At 42.8% G+C, this 22,441-nt stretch overlaps 1 protein-coding gene across 1 annotated transcript in view; it reads left to right on the top strand.

Annotated features, from left to right (window-relative positions):
* Positions 1-1,306: 1,306 nt before the first annotated feature.
* LOC117883725 (myocardial zonula adherens protein-like) overlaps positions 1,307-22,441 on the top strand; it is an 85,251-nt gene continuing 64,116 nt past the window's right edge. Inside the window, exons 1-2 of the mRNA XM_034783395.1 lie at positions 1,307-1,553; positions 9,511-9,600. Coding sequence (XP_034639286.1) covers positions 1,470-1,553; positions 9,511-9,600 — 174 coding nt within the window. The 5' untranslated portion in view covers positions 1,307-1,469. The remainder of the gene's footprint in view (positions 1,554-9,510; positions 9,601-22,441) is intronic.

The raw sequence follows: 22,441 nt of genomic DNA, 5'->3' as shown, positions 1-22,441 counted from the left end.
TTGGTGAAAGAAACAAGAGAAGAGCTCTGTGGAATCCCAAAGCATCCTCTTTCACCAAGAGATAGTGGTTCAATAATAAAAAAAAATACCTCACCCACCTTCCCCCCGCCCCCAGATCCTGGGACCAACACACCTACAACACTGTAAGTAAATGTCCTTTATACTGTTTACTAAGTGTAAAAGACGGAATGTTTGGCTGTCACAAATAAATATAATACATGCAAGTATATGCACACTGTATATATTCAATAGCCATACAATGCATATATATTTATATACTGTGCATTCACAATATCCACATCCATACACACAAGCACTCACTCTGCATACATGCACTATGCTTCCATACTATATGCATACAAATACTTATGCACTATGAACAATCACTGTACGCAAATATGATATAAATCTATGGTAGGTCCATGAGTGGGGCTTCTAGATGCTACTGCAATACAAGTAATAACTAACAGACAAAACACATGTGCATGCTACACACTTGCATGCATCTGGCAGCACAGTAAGTAGATACAATATTTATGCACATACTAACATTTTAAATATACACATGCAATGTGCACAATAATGCACTAATCAGTTATTAAGCACACACTGACAATGTAGTCACACAAGCCCGCCATACATGCAGCATACACACTACACAACTGTTGCATACTGGAACACACCCATAATTGCATTACACGCCAGACATATGCATGCAGAGATGGACATACTCATCACCCTGACACAATACATGTGACACACACTGCTAGGCACACATGTGCACACACAAATACCCTGTGCATAACTTGTGCACGCACAGGAATAACTTGTGTACATGAGCTGTGCACACACTAATACCCTTGCAGTGCACAGATGCTATGCACATACCTGTGCACACCCAGCCACAAATATCCAGTGCACACACCTAGTGACCCATGCACACCCACAAATACCCAGTGCACACACCTGCTGTGCATGCGCACACCAACAAATACCTAGTGCGCACCCTTGCTGTGCAAACACCAATACCCAGTATGCACACACCCACACTACCCAGTGTCCACACCTGCTGTGCATGCACACACCCACAAATGCCTACTGCACACACTGTAGAGCTGTACATACACTCACAACTACCCCGTGCGCACACCTGCTGTGCACAGACCCACTCATGCCCCGTGGCACCTGTGCACACAGCTGCAGTACACACCAATGCCCCGTGAACACACACACACACACACACACCCCTACGCTAACACGCCGGGCACACACAGGCCGGCCGCCCCGCGGCATTGCTGGCTAGACACCGGCCGAGTGATAAAACGCTGGTTGCCTGACGAGTCCGGGGAGCACCGTGCTCGTTCCGCCGGCGCGGCGGCCCCTCCCCGGGGCGTTGGCTGGAGCCGCACCTGCCACCCCTGGCCGGAGCGCGGCCGCGAGTCAGTGAGAGGGGAAGGCGGCCAAGGAAGATGCTGCGCTACAGCTCCGCGCTCACCGTCACCGCCACCGTCCCCAGGCCGCCCGCCGGCGAGAGCGGCCCCGGCAAGAAGCGGGTGAGTCACCCGGGAGCCCTCTCCCCGCTGCGGCCCCGGGCTGCTTCCCGCGCGGTGCTGCTGACCCCGAGCTGGGGGAGAAGCCGGGCCTGGGGCCGCTCCTCGGGATAACTGTGCCACTGGCACTGAGCAGGCACCGGGTGGGTCAGACTCCGTCTGTGGCATGGTGCGGGGGCTGCCCCCCGCTTGGCTTAGCTGGGATTTCGGGTAGAGCTGGGTGCATGGCCTTAAACTCGCCTTTGCTTAGGGAACTTTCTGCTGTTTCACCCTCATCCCACCTCAATCGGCTGCTCAAATCCTGACTCTCCAATGGTAACCGTGAGCCCTAGAGCGTGGGGTCCGGTTAGCAACCCCAGGCTCGGCCAGTGCTGGCGCTGAGGAATGGAGAGACTACAGGCATTCTGCTCTCTGGAGAGCGCAACAGAAGTCCACGACTCTCTTCTTCTTCCCCATTCGCTAAAGGAGTTTTTACAATGTAGGGCAAAAGTCTAATTCCCCATTTCTATTCCGTGTAGCCAGCAGGCTTAGGCAAAGACTACAGAAGAGAGCAAATGACAGAAAGAAGTGTGATTTGGTTTAATGGACATAATTTAATAAGGCTTGTTTTTAAAGGGCAGAACATATATTTGCCCAGCAGTGTTTGGCCTCTAGCTATACATGGTTAGAGGAAGATGTAGTTTACTAATGATTTCCTTTTTGACTAGAGGAAAAATGTGCGAAAATATATTTTAATCCACGGCAAAGACTAGAGCTGTAAAAGAAAGCGTATTGGTCTCAAGAGAAACACCCACTGTGCCCCAGATCCTCAAAAGTATTTAGGAGTATAACTCCCTTTAAGGATCTGGACCTGTGCTTTTCTTTTTTATGTTACGTTTTTTTTTCAAAATTAATGTTTATACTTTAGAGAGAGAACACACTTGACAGCAAGATCAAGGTTGACAATGCACAATTTCCAAGAACAGTTCAAAGAAAATATTGCAGGATACTGCAAAATAATGGTGTGTGTGTGTGTGTTTTGTTTTTGTTTTAATCTTCACTAATTAGTTTAGAGCACAAACTTTCCCTCTCTGTATTTTGGCAGACTTCTCTCCCCCCACCCCCATCTGTGCTTCATCTTTGTTTCTGTTCCAATCTAAAACAGGGTCAAATTTTGTGGGTTCTACAATGAGGTTTTCTTTTACTAGTCATAATATTGTGGCTCTAGTTTTTCCAGGAGGGGAGGTGTGCCATTCTGTGTGTGGTTGTTTGTAAACATCCAGCTGGATTTAAAGAATCAAGGACTTTCACATTCAGATGACTACAGATTAAGGATGCTTAAATGAATGCCTTAGATGATGTAGCTAGCTATTTAAAAGGCTCATTTAAACCCATGAGTCTTTTAAATAGAACAATATTTAAATATGTTGGAATGTTTCACAATCAAGATAAGATCAGTAATGATGATGTATGAATCTGCTTGGCAACTCTTCTAAATGTTGTTAAAATTCTGGCAGATATAGTGACAAGAATGTTCCCACGCCCACCCTACTTTAAATAGCTTTTTCAGTAGTATAACAACAAATGCTGTTATCATGAGAGGACACACATTCTTTACCTGCTGTAGTGGCAATAAAAACAACAAGGATCAGGTGATGAGCTTGTCATTACAAACCAGTGTTGTGTGACTGTAATGTTTTTAGAGAGACAAGGTGGGTGAGGTAATGGGTATGTCTACACTACAGACCTTACAGCGGCACAGCTGTACTGCTGCAGCTGCGCTGCTGTAAGGTCTCCTGTGTAGCCGCTCTATGCCAATGGGAGAGACCTCTCCTGCTGGCATAATTAAACCACCCTCAATGAGTGGCAGTTGCTATATCGGTGGTAAATGCTCTCCCAGTGACATAGGGCTGTCCTCACCGGTGCTTTTGACAGTGAAACTTATGTCGGTCAGGGGGGTGTTTTTTCACACCTTTGGTCAATAAAGGTTTTGCTGACAAAAGTGCTAGTGTAGGCAAAGCCGGTATCTTTTAATGGACCAACTTCTGTTGATGAGAGAGACAAGCTTTTGAGCTTACACAGAGCTCTTCTTCAAGTCTGGACTGTTTTTGGAATACATAATAGTTCTCTGTTCATCTAACAGCAACACCCACCTGTTCATCAGAGGAAAACAAAACCAGTGAGGAATGTTATCATGACACCTGTTGCATACAGTAACCAGTGAGACTGGTGAAGTTGCTGTAACAAAGTCATCTGCCTTTGTATGCTAGGAGCCAGTTAACTCTCTGAATTCACTCTTCATCACAAATATAAGGAGAACACAAACTTAGACTCATGGTGGGTGAGAAGCAAAGTTGTTAAAACTGAAAATTAGAAAGCTTTGAAAACTGCAATTATTATTATAGTAATAATAAGGAAATTAGATATTTTAATGGAGAGTTACATGGTATAATGTGGCCTTATTTCCTAATTCTTTAGAATAAAGTGATTCTCATCCTCACTATTCATAATAAGTTTCATGTTTGATATCTTTCTTCTAAACAGGTTACTATTGAGAGTATATTTTAGAATACACTTTTTTTTTTTTTTTTAACTTAATCTACTCTAGCACACATTATAGGACAAAGGAAACATACGTAGTTCTGGTAGTTTGTAAGAATACAGTACCTTTTTCTAGTGGGAATAACAGAATTAATTTGCAAGTAAAACTCTTTAGAATAGTACCTTTCTCTTTTGTAGTGAAATGTTAGCTCCCAAACATGGTTATTGAAACAAGGAAATGAAAACACTTAGAATAACAAATTAAGTAAAATTACACCCAAGACAAGATGTCCTAGTCCCATCTATCACAGGAAAATGTGATATCATCAATCATATTATCTTAGAGATGAATCTAAGATGGCTATAATTACATTTTTTCCACGGATTGTCTGTCAGTTGTCCCTTATCACCAGATTAATCTTTTTGCACTGACTGAAATTAGAGACTTGTTTCTCGTCTTGTCTTATTCCAGTCCCCAAACCACTTGAGTGCCAGAAGCAATTGTATCTTTGGTGGCATAATTGGAAACCTCTCCAGTTTTTTGATCCCAGACCCTCTAAAGTCAGTGGGAATTTTGCCATTTTCAGTAGCTGGGTCAATATTGAGCATCTTACTCCTGTGGGAGCAGTATGGAGATTTTAGGATAGGACAGATTATCAATAGACAAATATTAATTATTTTGCTTAAAAAAATATCATTTTGGTCATTCTAACCCTATTGCTGGCATTCTGGCTCTACATAGTTCACTAGTATTTTGCTTTTTTTTTAAAAAAAAGTCTGCAGAACATTTGTCAAAATGTTCAGGGTTTGCATCAGTTACTCTTACTTGTGTAAAGCAGACCCCTGCTTATTCAAGGAGTATGCTGCTCAATGTGAATAAGGATTGTGGAAGTGGGGCCCTATATATTTTTTAATATACTCTAAAATTTTAAACTAACCTTCAGTGTTTTCTTTTTAAATTCTATATTGCAACAAACTATCATTGGTGATAACCTACTAGCTTCTTAGAAGCTGATAAGCATGTCTCCAATTGTTAACTTCCATTCCATTTGGCAAACTAATGTTAAGAGCTGGAGTGAACCAGTCTTTGCTTCCCTGTGTGTGCATCAGTCTCACAGATGACATCCAGAGTAGCTCTGGGAATATTGCTCATGGGTTGGTGGTTATCACAGAGTAAACAGTGGGCACATAGTATTGGTCAAATTGGGATTACTTTAATCATTGAGTAGTTTCTTAAAACTGTGGTCACTGCTAATTATAAAGTTTATAAGTTATGGATTTTTTTAGATTGTTCCTGATTCTTTATAAAACCAAAGTTACACCCCTACATCTACCAGGAGTTCAGTAATAGTATAGCATGATACGATCAATGTAATTCTAACCTGTTGTTGATGACATGGAGGTAGATGGGCCAGTGCTTCCAGTCCCTAACTTGGCTGCCTACTCAGAGTATGTCTAAGCTACAAGCTCTACAGCAACACAGTACTTGTTATAACAACTGAAAGGGTCTTTCCACATAATCCCAGTGTTTCTGTCCGTTTCTTCTTCAGCTCAGTGATATTTCTCCCCCCTTCACCCAGCACTTAGGTCAGTCTCTCCCTAGTCTTTATCTGAGGTACCCCGTCCTTTTCTGAGGAATTTCTGCAACCATCCCTACAGCTGAAGAGAGCTGGGGTTGATTCCCTCTGGAGCCCATCACAGTTGTTCCTTCTTTTGGCCAATAAATTTGCGAACAAATGATGCAAAGCACTACCTCCCTAAGAGGCAACATCAGCTGAGGATCTGGCTGCATGCGTATGTAGCTGTGTGAAAAATCTTTCAATTACATTTTCTATTAAAATTGAATGGAGAGTTGGTTCAATGCTTTGTGGCATCTGGGATCCCAAGTGAAATTTGTGTGAGTATATGCCCAATCTGTTTTATGGCGCCATGCAGCTACTTCTTTCGTGTGCCCCTTGAGACATACCCTCAGGCTGGTGTTCCTCCAAAAGGCTAGTGACTGGTTCTGTTTGAAAATGTGTACTTGTTTTCTGTGGCATTTGCAGATATGTTGGGATTGGTGCATGGGTTCTGATTTAATTGGGGATATATGGTGATTGTGAAAGTCTGAGTACAGTCCTGTTTGGTAAAATTCCATTTCTGCAGGGTGATGACGTGCAGTTTCTTCATCTATGTCTCCTAAAGGGTCTGTAGAATTTGATGGAGGATCCCAGTCTTGTCAACTGACAAACTCTACAACAGTCTGGCCTTTAGTATTCTGTGAGCATTACAAGCTGAAATGCGAAACAGTAAAGTTTGTTTCACTTTGCTGCTTGCAGTACTCATGGCAGAAATACTGATGAAAATATGATCTCCTGGAGTGTGTGTGCATATGCGTACTGCTATGAGGCTGAGGGGATAGGGAAGTGAAGGGCAAAGAAAAGAAGGGCTCCTAGGTGTTATGGTAAGATAAATACAGTAATGTTTTGGGGGGATAATAGAGAATGAAGTATGAAAAGGGTGCTACCCTGAATTTTTTTTAAACTTAAAGAAAAAGAAAAGAGGAGAAAGGAAAAATATAAATACCAAAGTGGAATGGTCTCAGCCAATGAAAGAACCAGTCAAAGAGCTGGGGATGCTGTACATTTGCTAACCCTAATTTATTACTCTTCCCAGTTATTCAGTTTCCTGCACTCTTATTGTGGGTCTGCATAATTATTGTTTGGGTGCAGTAACCAAATAGCATGTAAATCCCATTACCTGTACTCTGGCAGACAGTCACTGTTCACTAATCAGTGTACGGGGACTTGTACAATTTCAGTATGATTACTGACAAATAACTGTACTGTGAATATTTAAATAAACTGCTATAATCTCTCTATGTTCACTGGCTCCTGTGTTGAATGCCAAGCTCTTTGCCTGCTTCAAAGATGGTGTATGCTTCTGTTTCTCGTTCTCTTGTCAGTGAACAAGAAAAATACCTAAAATCAAAGAAATACAGGTTGTCAGATCACTGAAAGGGAGATTGCATTCAATGCTGTCTGGTCCAGTTCTGCTCCCACTGAAATCAGTGGGAGCAAGATTTGGCCTCCTTTCTTTCATCACCTTCCCTTGCAACCCCCTAAATTCCCTTGTCTTCCCTTGTTGTCCTACAGGTCAGGAAGGTGCTTGTCTCCACAAGAACAATCATAAATGTTTGTCTTTGTTTGCTTATATTGGAAGACTGCCAACCTCTCCCTTCTGGTTCATGCTTGTAAACAAATATGTATTAGGGAGAAGAACCTTGCTAAGTTGATGGGAGGAAAGAACAGTGGAAAGTGAAAATTAAAGGGATGGGGAAAAAGGGGTGAGAAGAAGTGTATAATGGGCTTCCTGATAATCGTATTTTGTGCCAATAAACTCCAAAGTCAAGGAGTTCAGTAGCGTAGCATATGGTTATTAACTTATAAACAGGAAGTGTCCTAAAATTCTCTGTTATAATGGCTGAAAGGAAGAATCTGGAATTCTCTTCTAATGACAGTTTCAGATACCACCTAATCAATGTCAAAAGCCAGTGTATGTGGACACAGTCAAGGTTGTATTCATCATTAAAAATAAATCACATTGTTTATTATAATTCCTTTGGAAACTGGAAATTAAAATGTTTCCTTACCAAATTTAACTTCCTCCATCACATACACTTTGGCTTCTTGTTGTAGGTTTGGTATTGAATGCTGATTAATGGCATTGAGCTCTTTTTGTGTTTTTTTTTTTTTTTTTTTTTTTTTTTTTAATATATATAAATTTTGCAAATGGATCTAAAGATCTAAATCAGTGATACTCAGACTGAGGCTCGCTTGCGAGCCACAAGCAGCTATTTAATGTGTCTCCTGCAGCTCTTTGCAGCACATGATGATATAAAACACTGTGATTTAATTATTAACCAATCAGGATGTTTTTACAATGTTATTAATCAACTGTAGTTGATAAAATAATACATGGTCAGTCATTTTGCTGAGAGTAAAAACTAAATATTTCCCGTCATACTGTTGAAATATGAATATATAGCACTATAGTAAATTAAACAATGAATTCACGCTACGGTGTCTCTTCTGGGTAATGTTGATCGCTAATTTGTCTCCTGAACCACTGAGGTCTGAGTATCACTGATCTAAATGGATCTAAAGGGCCTTGAAAGTGAAGACAAGTAGCTTATGTTCATAGTGACAGAGCATGGGGGGGTTAATGGAGGGATGCAAAGAGGGATGAAATGGTCAAAGCAACAGTCTGGGAAAATGATCTGTGCAGCAGCAATTTCAGTGGATATGAGTGAAACAGGATTGCATTTGTCAATGCTAGAGAAAAGGATGTTGCAGTAATTGAGGCATGAGGGCCTGGAGGAACATTTTAGCTGTGTGGATGGATAGGAAAGGCTGTATCTTAGACATGTTATGCACAAAGAATTGTGAAGAATTAGACATAGAGGTCAGAGTTCAAGATGATACCCACATTATGGGCCTGAGTGACAGGTAGGACTGTAGTGGTGTCCATAGTGGCTGAGAGAGAGGGGGAGGACTTTTTAGGGGGAAATTTAAGAGCTCTCTTTTAGCCATGTTGAGCTTGAGCTGACAGCTAGACATCCACAAGGAGATGTCAGAGAGAGTGTCTGGGATTTTAGTTTGAACAGAGTGTGTTTTGCATTTCAGCAGTTGGTATCTATTGCTTAGGAATCATTCTTGCTTTTTACTGTAGCACCTAAAGGCTCCAGCCAAGACTGGGGCCCTGTCATGCTAGGCACTGAACAAACTCGTAGTAAAAGACAGCCCCTGCCTCAAAGAGCTTACAATCTAAACAGACAACAAAGGGAAACAATGTGAGGGGAAAACAGTATTATTAACCCCATTTCACCAAAGAGGAAGTGGTTTGTCAAGGTCACGTAGGAAGAGGGACCTTGATTACACTTTTTTATGAAAGAGTTTATGAACTTTTAGCCATTTTCATAATTTACCGATGTGATTAATCTCATTGAATTCAGTGGAACTAAACTCATGAGTGTTTCCAGGATCAAGCTATTGGTATGTCCTCAACATAAAAACAGGATCTGTTCTAGAAAGCATTTTGTGTTCTTGGATACTGAATCTCCCATTTTAAAGATCAAAGATGTGCCAAATTGCAATCAAAGCAGAGAAACTGAAGAAAACTATTTTCAGTGTTAGTGTATTTCAATTCTCAATGTCATTTGGGTGAACATAGCAAAACCCCATTTCAGTCAACAGCATGTTATTATTTCAGGTATGTAATGTTCTCCTTGAATTAGTTCTTGCCAGCTAAAAACCCCAGCCATTAAAAAGTAACTTTTTCCATTGTTTGTGGCATGGATGAAAACTCGAAAGCTAGTACATCTTATTTTACAGAGGAGTCTATTAAAATGATTTTGCTTAGCATTCTTAAAACTGAAAGAAAACCTTTGTTTCCTTTCTAGATGAATGTCTGTAGATTACGCCTAACAGTGCCACCTGATGAAGGCTCATTTTCTGAACAAGGAGCAAATAAACTGGAAAGAACAAAAAAAGTAAGTGCATTGCGTGTAGGCTGGCATTTACCAGCATGCAATTGGTAACAATCAGAATGTGTTAGTTTCTGTGGAAGGGATGAAACAGAGATTAATATTGATGGGAATTTCAACATCTTTGCAAATTTAAGAAAAGAAAATTGATATTTCACATAAAAGTTATATCGTGCCCAAAACTGAGGTATGGGTGAGCTCTGAAGTTGGGGGCAGCAAAATTGTGCCTGGAGATAAAAGGGTTAGAACAGCTTTGCAGCACATAGGCTCTAGGTGATGGGCAGCTGAGGTACTTTCAAGATTTTATTATTTAATATTTGTAACAGGGGCCCAAATCAAAATCAGGGCCCCATTGTGTTAGGCACCATACTAGTGCATGCGAAGACAAGATCCTTGTCTCAAAGGGTTTAGCATCTTAGGGTTTGATCCTGCAAAGTCTTAAACGTATGAATGTCCCCACTGGTTTCAGTGGGACTACTTGTGTGTAAAGTTATGCACATGCTTAAGTTTTTGCAAGATTGGGGCTTTAAAAATGTGTATTTGAACTGGCCTTCCTATGACCTTTGAAGAAAAAAAAAAAAAAGTGAAGTGCAAGTTGTTAGACCAATACTGATGGGGGAAAATACAAAAGAAGGAAATCAAGGTTCTTCTGGAAAGAAAATGGTATGAGAGCAGTGTGGTGAGAAAGAGACAAAGGGTCCAGTTCTGTTCCTACAGAAGCAGTGGCAAAACTTTGTGAGTTTAGGGGTGCAAGACCAAGCTGTAAGGGCCAGATTTTTACAGTTATTTAGGCACCTAAACACGTTTTTAAAAAGTACTTGGCGCCACATTTTTAGTGCCATAAATATATTTATCCTGTCTTAAGCCAGGATTAAAGGAAAGCTGGGCATCTTTTACTATTTGACCACATGAACACTTTAATAAACCAAACTGAAACAAGAAATTAGCAGAATAATGCTTGAATTGTGATGCGGCACTAGGATCACCTCAAAACCCAACTACTTAATAGTATCTCTAAATTAACGTAACTGTAGCCTGATTCAGCAAGAGACAAATGTTTCCCTACTTTCAATTTTGTTCAAAATTGTCAAAATATAAGGGGTTTATCAAATATCAGTTGTGCAAAGATACAGGCTTGGATTCTTACTTACACTAAGCCCCTTGACATCACTCTGGTGCTGTTAAAGGGGTCTTAAAGTGGCTATAAGTGTGACTTACACTCACTCGAAGATGGGTTAGTGTCAATTAGAATCAAACCCATAATATTTAAACTGAGTAGTTGTAGCATGTGGAATACTTTTTGCCATTTTAAATCCTCTCCTCATTTGTATCTGATACCCAAGGAATTTCTACTAATTAATTAGGGCAATGGATGTAGGGTCCACCCACATTAAGAGTAGTTCTAGTTTGTTTTTGAGCAGGATATATGTTAACTGTAGTATGTGGGAAACAATAATGAAAAGAAGTGTCAGAGGCCCATGAATGATCAGAGCTGAGACGGTTTTTATTTCTGACAGTCTTTTTCACTGGAGGGCCTTGAATTTAAAGGAAGCAAATGAGATTTCCCACCTTCTCCCTCTACAACTGTAAATTCAAATTGCAAATTTAATACAAATTGAGGCTGGCAGTTTTATACCAGAGAAGGTATTAAGGGGGAGCAACTGTATTAATCCTCTGTATAGTCTAGAAGGCAAAGTGGTAAGTTTGTTTACTCATATTCCTAAGACACTGGATTCTTCCTACATATTGTTTTATGATTTATATTAGTTAAGTTCAGAATTATCTACCAGCTGTGTGATCTTATTGCATTGAGTTATAACAGTCTGATAGTTTTTCAAAGGTAAGTAATTCTTGTCAATAATAATTGATAATATTCAAGAGTATATATCTAGTTGGCAGTGGGCATTGCAATTAAATATTCAAAAACATGAGGAGCATTTTACACCTCATGCCATCAGATGGTGTCTGGTGGCCATTGTAGATAGATAAATGCATATCACCATATAAACAAACAACTGCAACAAATTATTGACTGTGAATCGATTTTCACCTAGTACCTTCAAGAGAATTTTGTAATTTATTACTGATGGATTTTATTGTCACTGTAATGATTGCTTGTATAAACCCTATCTGGTTGCATATTAACTGGGAATGCAGACAGGGCTCTATTTATTCTTTTTTTAAAATTTTATTTGAAGAATGATAAGATACTTTTATATATCTCAAGATATCATGATCAAATATCTGAGTTGATCCTCCCATATTGGACTGACTCAACTTTATTCTTAGTGTCTTACAAACATTAACTAATCCTCAGAACGCCTTTGTGAGAAGGGAACTATAGCCTTTTATAAATGGGGATAATAGAGACAGGAGTTAGGTGACTGTTCAGTTTGCAGGCTTGCATTTAACAATTTAACAATTAAAGTATGCAAATACAGCTGTGCAGTGCCAAGAACCGAAAGGAACAGCATGACAGTCACTGGACAGCAAAGCTGTATGAGCACAATGTTGTATTGTCTTTAAATACTGGATATTGTGAAAAAACATTCAGAAAAATACTAGTGTTGGATATGAAAGTAAGGCAGCTTTTGTTGACAAAATAGGGGAGGTGTACACACTACAATGCCACTTTTACTGACAAAATTCTCCTGTTTGGCAACAAAATAAAATCACTTCGATGAGAGGCATGGAGCTTTTTGCGGCAAAATTTTTGTCGACAAAATGTCAGTGTGGACACCGTGCTTGGTTTTGTCACTGTAATTGGCCTCCAGGAGGTCCCACAATGCCCATCCTGACTGCTCAGGTCAGCAGTTCGAACGGTCCGCTGCCCTGCAGCTAGGTAAACAAGCATCCATCCCTCCATCTTTAAAGGCCATTTTTGAAATTCCACTTCCTGTTTGCTCAGTGTGGAGAGCTCACATCACAGTCTCCCAGCTGACCATGGTGACTCCATGGGTCAAATGGTCTCCCGCTTGGACCACAGTTGGAGCAGTTGGATCTGCTGAGTATATGGGGAGAGGAGACTGTCCAGTCCCAGCTCCGCTCCAGCTGAAGGAATTTCAACACCTATGGGCAGATTTCTTATGGCTTGTGCAATAAGAGCTACGATCGGGACACTGCGCAGTTCCGGGTGAAGATAAAGGAGCTGAGGCAGGTCTACCATAAGGTGAGGGAGGCAAACAGTTGCTCAAGTGTTGCAGCTGAAGACCTGGTGCTTCTATAAGGAACTGGACGCCATCCCCCCTGGGGACCCCATCTCCACTGCCAAGAGCCCTGTGGATCCTTCGACAGGGCTGGAGGTGGTGAACAGTGGACCTAACCCTGAGGACGAAGTCATGGACGTAGAGGTGGAGTTGGAGGATGATGTGGAGCCCACGGCAGGGTTATCTGGTGGTGCTGCAAATCAGGAACTCTTCTCCATGCAGGAGGTGTCTAGCTAGTCCCAGCACTCCGTCTCCGGCGAGCAAGATGCTGGAGAGCAGACTCCTGGTAAGTGATCTTTTTCAGCTGATGCCGCTCGCTTATTTGACATATAGGTGTCCTTGTATCCTGTAGAAGTGGGTGAAGGGATAGAAATGTGGAAGACAAGTGTGTTTGAGTGTGTTTCTCATTCCCTGTGCAGCTAAGCAGTGTGATGGAACAGTCTGTTGATGCACACTGAGATTTCATAGGAATCTTCCAGAGAGATTGCTAGGAAACTTTCCTGAAGGTATTTGCCAATTCTCTGTCGAAGGTTCTTTGGCAGAGCTGCTTTGTTCCTTTCCCTGTGGTAGGAAACTTTCCCGGGCCAATCGACAATCACTGGTGCAGGGACCAAAGTGGCACACAGGCAAACAGCATAGTAGCCAGATCTGAAGCTGCATGCATGAAGTAGATGCACCCTTGCATCCTTGTTTACCATCAGGAGTGATATATCTGCTTCAGTGATCCCCACCTGTGGAAAATGGTGGCAGAATTTACACTATTGTCCCTACTCGCCTCCAGTGATCACCTTAAAAAAGAGCTTAGATCCTTTGCCCCATCTTGAATGCCCAACCCCCCACCTCCGGGCCAAACTCACCATGTTTAGAGTATTCACCGAGCTGTTGCTTGCCAGGGACAGTGAGAAACAATTCATATGTGAAAAGAGATGTATTTTAACGTAATGATTCAGTGCTGCGCATGCACTAACAATCATGCTTCTGTGTATTATTGTTTCTTGTGTTTATGCAGATGTGGCCTTCAGGGGAACCACCTACACACTGGCAGAGCGCCTCCATCAGATAAGGAAGTGACCAAGGTGGAGCAAGGAGAACATGTTCTGCGGGGTGCTCCAATCATCTGAGGCAGAAAAAAGAGAACACAGGGAGAGAAATGGAAAGATGGGATAGAAAGGAGAGTGTGGAGCACATTCAAAAGGCCCATGAGCAGATGATAAGTTATGGAGAAGCAAACAGAGATGCTGAAGTTCCTAATCACACTTCAGTCAGAACGGATGCGTGCTCACGTTCCCTTCCGCCCCCCCCCCCCCCAGCCAACACAGAACTGTTTTCCATGTCCTCTCCAAACTCCTCCCACACATTCCTTCCAACTTTTTGGAACATCTCACTCCACCCCTTTGGACAGCTTCCAAAATGAAAGCTGGACTTGAGCACAGCTATGAGAGCATCTACTGCCTTGCATTGCTAACTCCCTTCCCACCAAGCCTTTTGTATATGTTAATTGGTATTTAATAAAAACAAACTCTCTGAAAGATAACCAGTCTTTGTGTCCCACATGTAGTGATAGCTGCTGGTAGTAAAACATATGCATGCAGTTAAATCAATTGCTTATGGTAAATCCCACTCGGGAAACATCACAAGTGTTAGGCAAAATAAGAAAACTCAAAATAATGAACAGATTAGTGAACAGAAATATACATTACTGGTTCTCATTATCAGAATGTTGCCTCAAAGCCTCCCTGATTCGAATTGCCATCTGTTGTGCCCTTCTAATATCCCTGGTATCAGGCTGCTTAAAATCAGCAGCCAGGTGATCTGCCTCTGCGCTCTACCCCTGGTCAAACTTTTCACCCTTCTCCTCGCAAAGATTAGGTAGAAGGTAGCTATGACTATGGGAATGTTTTCCTCACTTAGATCTAATCTGCCATAAAGATGCACTTTTAATCTGCCAAATATATATATTTCATGGTCATTCTGCACCTACTCAGCCTGTTGGTGAAGTGCTTCTGGCTGCTGTCCAGGTTTCCCTTGTAAGGCTTCATGAGCCATGGGAGTAAGGGGTATGCTGGATCTCCCAGGATCACCGTGGGCATTTCAACATCGCCCTCTTTCCTCCCCTCCCCCCGCAAATCTTCTGGTTTGGAAAGAAAGTCCCTGCTTGCAGCTTTCTGTACAGGCCAGTGTTCCTGAAGATACATGCGCCATGTACCTTCCCGGACCAGCCTGCGTTGATGTGGATCACCATGGGCATTTCACTGACAAGAGCCTGCAATACCATAGAGAAGTACCTCTTTCTATTGATGCACTCTGTTGCTAGATGGTTCAGGGCCAAAATTGGAATATGCGTTCCATCTATTGCCCCTCCACAATTAGGGAATTCCATTGCTGCAACGCCATCCACTGGTTCACACACATTGTCAAGAGTCTCAGTACTTTGTAGCAGGATGTGATTAATGGTCCTGTTCACTCTCATGTTAACGTGACACCCATGATCGACTTCCAAACTGATTCACGACCGACTGGTAGCAGACTGGAGTCGCCAGTTTCCACTCTGTGATCGCCATGCACTTCTCCACCGAGAGGGCAGCTCTCATTTTGGTGTCCTTGTACTGTAGTGCTGGGGTGAGCTCCGCACATAGTTCCAGGAAGGTGGCTTTTCACGTCTGAAAGTTCTGTAGCCACTGTTCATCATCCCACCACTCAGTGTTTGTTTCCTGAGCTCAAAAGCTCAGGAGTCCACTGTGTGCAGCTGCTCCGTGAATGCCAAAAGTTAATCTGGTGTTTCTTTCCATGGCACACAGCAGGTCACACAACTCTGATTCCTGTTCAGATTGGGAGCTTGTGATATAATGCATGACCATCCACGATGTGTTCATAACAGTGACCACAACAGGAGCAGTGCAGGATCCATCCTTTCACACCGAGATGGCAGGCGCATAGTAAACAGAGGCCAATGAAAAATGTCACAAAATGCAGTTGGAAGACCATGGAATGCTGGGACGGAAATAATGCATCATGGGATGTTGAACCTGCCCCCATGATGTGCTGCGATCCACTCCGCCTTCCCACAAGTCCTAGCTGCAGAAATGGGATAGCTACCCACAATGCTAGAGCACCAACTGTGGACGTGCTCTGATGACAGAGGGAGGTAGTGTGAACATGCAATAACAATCTTGTTATAGTGCTTTTTGATCGCCAACAAACTTTTGTTGGCAAAACTCTATAGTGTAGACAAGACCTTATTTTGAGCACTGACTGAATTTTATACCCATCTTTGTTCCATACTGTAGCATCTAAGGGTTTGTCTTTACTGCAGTTAGTACACTCAACTTGCTCCACTCAAGCCTACTGAGAGTGATCACACTGCAAAACAATACCTTCACAGAGGCTATGTCTACACAGTAACGTACACCGAGTGGGACTTAAGTCAGCTGACCTGTGGCAAGGAATCCTGGGCTTGACCATCTACATTGCATTTTTAATCCAACATCTCAGTGACAGGGAGCCACCTCCTCCCTGTCAACTTTGCTCCCTGTTCTGGGCAAGCTCTACACAGCAGTGAGGAGTCGTCAGAGCTGCTGCTGCGGGAGGAGCTGAAAGGGGTAGCATGCTTGGCCAGATAGTAATGGCGCTCCCTGGCTGCATGCTCCTCTGCTGCCAGGAACTCTGGGATACGCAGGAGCACTTCTAGGACCCAAGTCAAGCTGAAGCCATATGCACACAGGAAACCAATAGGACTCAGACCGTAGATCCCAACTTACTATGGGCTGAGACCCTCCAGCCCTGAAGGGTCTTGGCCTGTGTACCCTCTAAGCCGCGCAGCCTCCCAGGAGTGATTCAAGTGCCGCGCACTTGATTAGCAGAGCATGTCTGGCAGCGTGTGTTCAGATGCCCCTCCCCACTGCTGTTTTGCAGCCACGTTGCTCATGTAGCTGCTCCTGGGACCCTCCTGCTGGCTGTGCAAAGTGAGGGGGAGGAGGATGCTGATGTCAGGGTGTCCCCTTCCCCCCTCACCCCTGTACCCCACAGAGCACAGAGCAGGGGAGAGGGGACAGGGCTCAGGACTCAGAGAAGGAGAGAGTGCTGCGGTCTGAGGTCTCAAGGAGCCTTCTGGGTGGTGTGAGTGCCTTAAAGAGACAGCGCATGGTGTCTCAGAGACTTCTCCAGCAGCCAGTGTGCGTGTGCATGCGCGCGCGCTCTCTCTCTCTCTCCCTCCCTTGCCCGTGTCCCCCAATCTCTGCAGAGCCGGGGACAGGGCTCAGGAGCAGAAGAGCTTTCAGTGAGTGCTTTAAAGAGACAGTGCACAGTGTCTCTCAGAAACTTCCCCAGCAGCCAGCACACACACTGTGTGTGTGTGTGTGTGTGTGTGCGCGTACAATTTTACTCTTTCAAAGTGTGTTATTTTAGTTTTTTGACTGGTCTATGCATTTCATAATTTTTATTTCTCTTACACTTAAATTTAATTCTTTGAGTAGTGAGATCTAAAATGCCTAACCTGTCCTGGCTGGAGTAATTATACCTATAGTAACTTTTTAAAAATATATTTTTAAATTTTTTGTTTCTGCTAGTGGCGCACATCACCACGGTGCACATGGATGGAAAAAAATAGAGGGAACATTGCCTGGGACCCTGGGAATGAGCCCTAGGTTAGCACATTTGCCGTGTGGATACAAGGTGGAGGTTAGATTGAGCCTGGACTTAAATTGCTGTGTAAACATACCCAGAGTGATTGGATTAGTAGTTGATGACTTGTTGTAATTCAAGATACTGCATTCCCATTCTAACTAGCATGAGCTTCAAGCACCATTTAAATTGAGCTAGAGATTTTTGTGTGGACTGTAGTCAGGTTAGGTGCAAAACTCAAGTTACAGCTCAAGCTAACAATGCAGTGAGAAGGCCTAAGAACCTGTCACTAGTTTAAGGCTGACTCATCCCTCTATGCAATTTGCAAATATCCCCACATGGCCCAAATTGAGGAGATAATTGGTTAGGGACTGGATGACTAAACAACTAACAAGGTGATTCAGCTCATCAGTTGGGACATTTAAAAAAACAGGAAGAGAGGGGCAAAGGCTGGAAGGAAGGGCGAAGATCAGGATCTCAAAAGTGAGACAGTCACCCCTCGGTCAAGGAGTACATTGAAGATTGGGTAAAGCCTTATGGTGATGGGACATGAAACTGCATGAGACATAAATAAAATATGCTATTGTGAACTTAAGAGTGTGTGAGGACTGCTAGCAAAGAGAAAGGGTGAGGTCGCATGCCCTGTGACACTGCCCTACTCTGATCTATGAAGCTCCACCTGACTGTTGAACCACATGTAACTCTTGTGGAGTCTACAGATCTGATTTGGAGCAAACACAACAGTTGCATCAGCAGAATGCTTTCCATGTGACAAGGCAACAGAAATATTGATGAGCAAACGGATAATTCCCAAGTTCCCTTCCCATCTCTGCCAGCTGCTTGGGAATGATAAGAGTTAGAGGGGTAGTATTGTGTCAAAGGCAGTGCCAGAGAGTTATAAAAATACCGTAGGATGGCACTGGGTTGTAGACTTCTCTACCTGATACTCCTTTAATAAGAAGTGGTTTTGAGTTGCACTAATATGATCTCATGATGTGTGTCTGACTATTTTTGGGTTCTTTGCACCTCCTTTGGATGAGACATAGACTCTCCAGGGTTGAGCACCACTAAAGTAAACTTTGTGATGCACTTTGAGATCTACTGATGACAAGCAGTATGTAATAGCTAGGTACTACTAGGCTACAGTATATGTTATAAAATCAGCTACTTCACTGGTAGATAAATATGTGATAGTTTTTGCTAATTGTGGTACTCTTTGAATTTTCTACAGTTCCTGGAAATTGTATAGAATCATAGAAGTTAACTTGTATATTTCTTTCAGTCTATATTTAATATAGGCTGCATTTCAAGAAATAATGCTTGAAAAGATATGTATTGGCACATTTTCCATATCAATAATGCATTTAAAAATATAATATAGCATCTGCAAAGGAGGCTGAATGTAACATGAGTTTCATGAACACCAAAGTAATATCAAGAAAAATAATAATCTCTCATCACAGTAGAGCAATGTTGGCTGATGGAATAGATATAATAAAGATGCTATTCTTCTTTACAGGAAATCTGTAACTTAATCAACTGTGTGAACATTATCACTGTCCTATATCATTGGTAACTTGTATTCTAAACAAAAGGGAGACAGAACTGATATAGCAGATGCTCTGGGAATAGGAAGAAATAAGAAACATATCTTAACTACTTTTACTAGCTACCAAAGGAATTGATTTGAGATATTACAGGTAATTAACAATTAGGTTTTGCTAAAACTTTTAAGTTCTTATTTACCCCACCCACCCCTACATGAATCTGTTGTTATTGTGTATCCAAACCAGTGGTTCTCAACCTGTGGTCCATGTGACATCCTCAGGGCCATATAGGTAGCATTGGATGCAGCCAACAATGATAAATAGGTTGAGAACCACTGATCCAAATGCACCAAGATGTGTCTTAATCATTAAATTAGATGGGTTTACTCTTTTTTTAAAAAGGATGCCTAGAGTGTACTTTGAGCTCTTGTTTAGGAGGAATGTGGAGTGATAAGAAAGTCTTGACTGTATCTTTTGATTTTAAAATGGAATATTGGATATGGATTGGGGGAAAATCTCTCCTTGGCACGTGTTTCTTATTGTACATGTAGATTAATAGGCATCATGGCTGCCTATAAAAGAGGAAGCAAAAAGCAGCACTTATGCTTTGAGGAGAACTTTATTGCACCTCATACTGTTTTTTATGGTGGCTCTGCTTCATACCAAACTGTCTATTATTTGGGTTGAGAGATAAACTGGACATCTGGTAATTAGCAGGAATTTTGCAACATCTTGGGTGTCTGTCTATTTAAAATAGTGCAAGGAACTGAATAATAATAAATAATTATCTGCTTTTCTTTGGGATATGCTATGAGACATAACCTGACGTATTGTGTCTGTGCTACTGCACATTGAGTCAAAGCACGTCCCTGGAAGCTACCGTAGATAGATTCATGTAGCATTTGCTGTGCATGAAAATGGTATATTCTCACTACTAACTTACATTGCAGCACAGACTCAGAAATCACTCAAAATAAGCCTGTAATTTTAAGTCAGCAGCTAGCATGTTAGAACTTCTAGGGTTACCATACGTCCGGATTTTCCCGGACATGTCCGGCTTTTGGGGGCTCAAATCCCCGTCCGGGGGGAAATCCCCAAAAGCCGGGCATGTCCGGGAAAATCGGGAGGCTCGGCCGGGGCCTCTTTGTCCGGGGCAGGGGGCATGGTGCCGGGCCGGGCCGGACCCGCGGGGCCGGGAGCCGGGGTCGGGGAGTGAGCCGGGGGGGGGCGCCGGGGCCGGGAGCCGGGGTCGGGAGCCGGGGTCGGGGAGTGAGCCGGGGTCGGGGGGTGCGCGGGGCTGGGAGCCGGGCCCGCGGGGGGTGGTCGGTCGGGGCCGGCACCCCAGGGCCCGAGGCGACCCAGGCTAGTGCCGCCGGGGGGCCAGCCTGGGCCGCGCCTCCTCCCCCCCCCCTTACCTGCTTCAGGCTTCCCGCGAATTAAATGTTCGCGGGAAGCAGGGGAGGGGGCGGAGACTTTGGGAGGGGGCGGAGTTGGGGCGTGGGCGGGGCTGGGGGCGGGGCCGGGGCCCCAGGGAGTGTCCTCCATTTGGAGGCACAAAATATGGTAACCCTAGAATAGTCTTTAAATAAAATTCAGCGCTTTTTCTGTAGTGTCTGCTCAGGGAAGTGCTCTGATATCACAGTGATGAGTGTGTGGCAATGCCGTGGTAGCTAAAACTCTTTCCTTTACATTTCTCTAGCAGTAGTTGATGATTTTGAACAGAAATGGGGGCGGTTAGACTGGATCTTGGCTTTAAAGTCCACTAGCATTGACAACTTTTTGCTTAGCTAGCTCAGCAGCTGAGTGCAATGATCCTAGCCAGTGCTCATCTGGTCCTGAACATTTTGAAGACACTCACTGACTTTTAATATCCGTAACTGAGAGATCTATCGCTTGCCTCACCGTTGACCATGCAGCAGAGAGAGGTGGTGATTACCATTTCCACCCCTTTATCACTGAATACATGAACGGGGGAGAGGATCTACTAGTCTGGCTCCCTTCTGCATTGGAATAGGGAACAGGTGTGGCTGTAAACACGTGTTAAACAGATTTTACTGCCTGTGAAGGCTCTAGTGCTCTATGAGGCTAGGTTGGGGAGTGGGGGACACCGGGGATTTGGGAGAAAGAGAATATGGTAGGGAGCAGGTATGACAGGGCAACAAGAAAGAAAGGGGGAGAGAAAAAAAGATAAAATATTGATGGAGAAACACAGACCAGAGGTGGGGGTAAGTAAGTGCTCAGAGAACGCAAATTGGAAGAGGTGTTTAATGTCAGGTGCATGCTGGTGGAATAACATGAGAAAAAATAGTTGCAGTCAGCAAGATCCTCTCCTTTAATGTGGCAAGTGTTTATAGCAAGAATGTAAAATAAGTCAAGATAATCGGTAAGACATTCTCTGACCCCTGGGTGTGAACCTGAACTTCCCCAAGGAATTTTTTCCTTTCTGCCTTCCAAGTGGCCACTCCACTAGCCCTTCCCCTGAGTAGCTGTGCAAGTGAAACAGGCAGCTGAATTGTGATTAACACAATGGCCAGGTAGTGCCCTTATACCCTGCTACAAGTAGTTTAGAAAAAATAAACTTTAAATGATAGAACTGCCAACTTCTTTGTGGGAGGTGGGAAAGGCAGGGGTGGAAAGAGATTTGAGTGGAGGGAAAAGACCAGAGAAAAATGACAGTAAAAGAGAATATAACCTAGATAGTGCTGTCAATTTGTACAGCATTGAACAATGGGAAAACTGTGCCAAAACTGTAACCGATCCTTGCCCTTGGGAGTTCACAATATGAAGGAATTACATAAACCAAAACAATACAGTGTAAAGCAGAGAACAAATGTACAATGTCATGTACTTATTAGATGTGGAATGCTTTTCAAACGAGGGGAATTTTTGAACTCTCTCTTGTGAGAGAGGGAGGAAGCTTGGGACACTGTTCTAAACTTACAGAACAGCCTGAAAGGAGGCACAATTCCTGGAGCAGGTGGTGATAACAAAAGGCATGGTTAGAGGTGCAAGCAGTGATTGTGTAATATATATACCTACATGTCACATTTATATTTACCACACAATGGAATTGTACATCTACTCTCCTGTGTGTTAATGGGAAATAAGTGTATTTGGGGGACCGTGTGGTTTGAATGGATATGGATCTTGGTTAGTTTGAATCTACTAGATCTTTGCCAGAAAAGATCTTCCCAAGGCATTCTGCACAAATACATTGCCTAGCATTGGAAAAGCCCAGTTGAGGCCAGAAAGTTTATAACTAGAGCTGGTTGAAATTTTCCAACTGAAAAATTTTTCTGCCAAAAAATTGTCATTTGGATCCACCCAAACATTTCATGATTTTATGTTGAATTTGATGAATTGTTTCTGTTGAAAACAAGGAAGAAAAAAATCTAAAAACATTTTGTTTCCACATTTTCAAAACAAAATATTTTCATTTTTTTTCTATTCAAAACGACATTTCATATAAAGGTC

This window comes from Trachemys scripta, chromosome 10, assembly GCF_013100865.1.
Source record: "Trachemys scripta elegans isolate TJP31775 chromosome 10, CAS_Tse_1.0, whole genome shotgun sequence".
NCBI lineage: Eukaryota > Metazoa > Chordata > Testudines > Emydidae > Trachemys > Trachemys scripta.
This window is presented reverse-complemented; position numbering and strand designations above follow the sequence as displayed.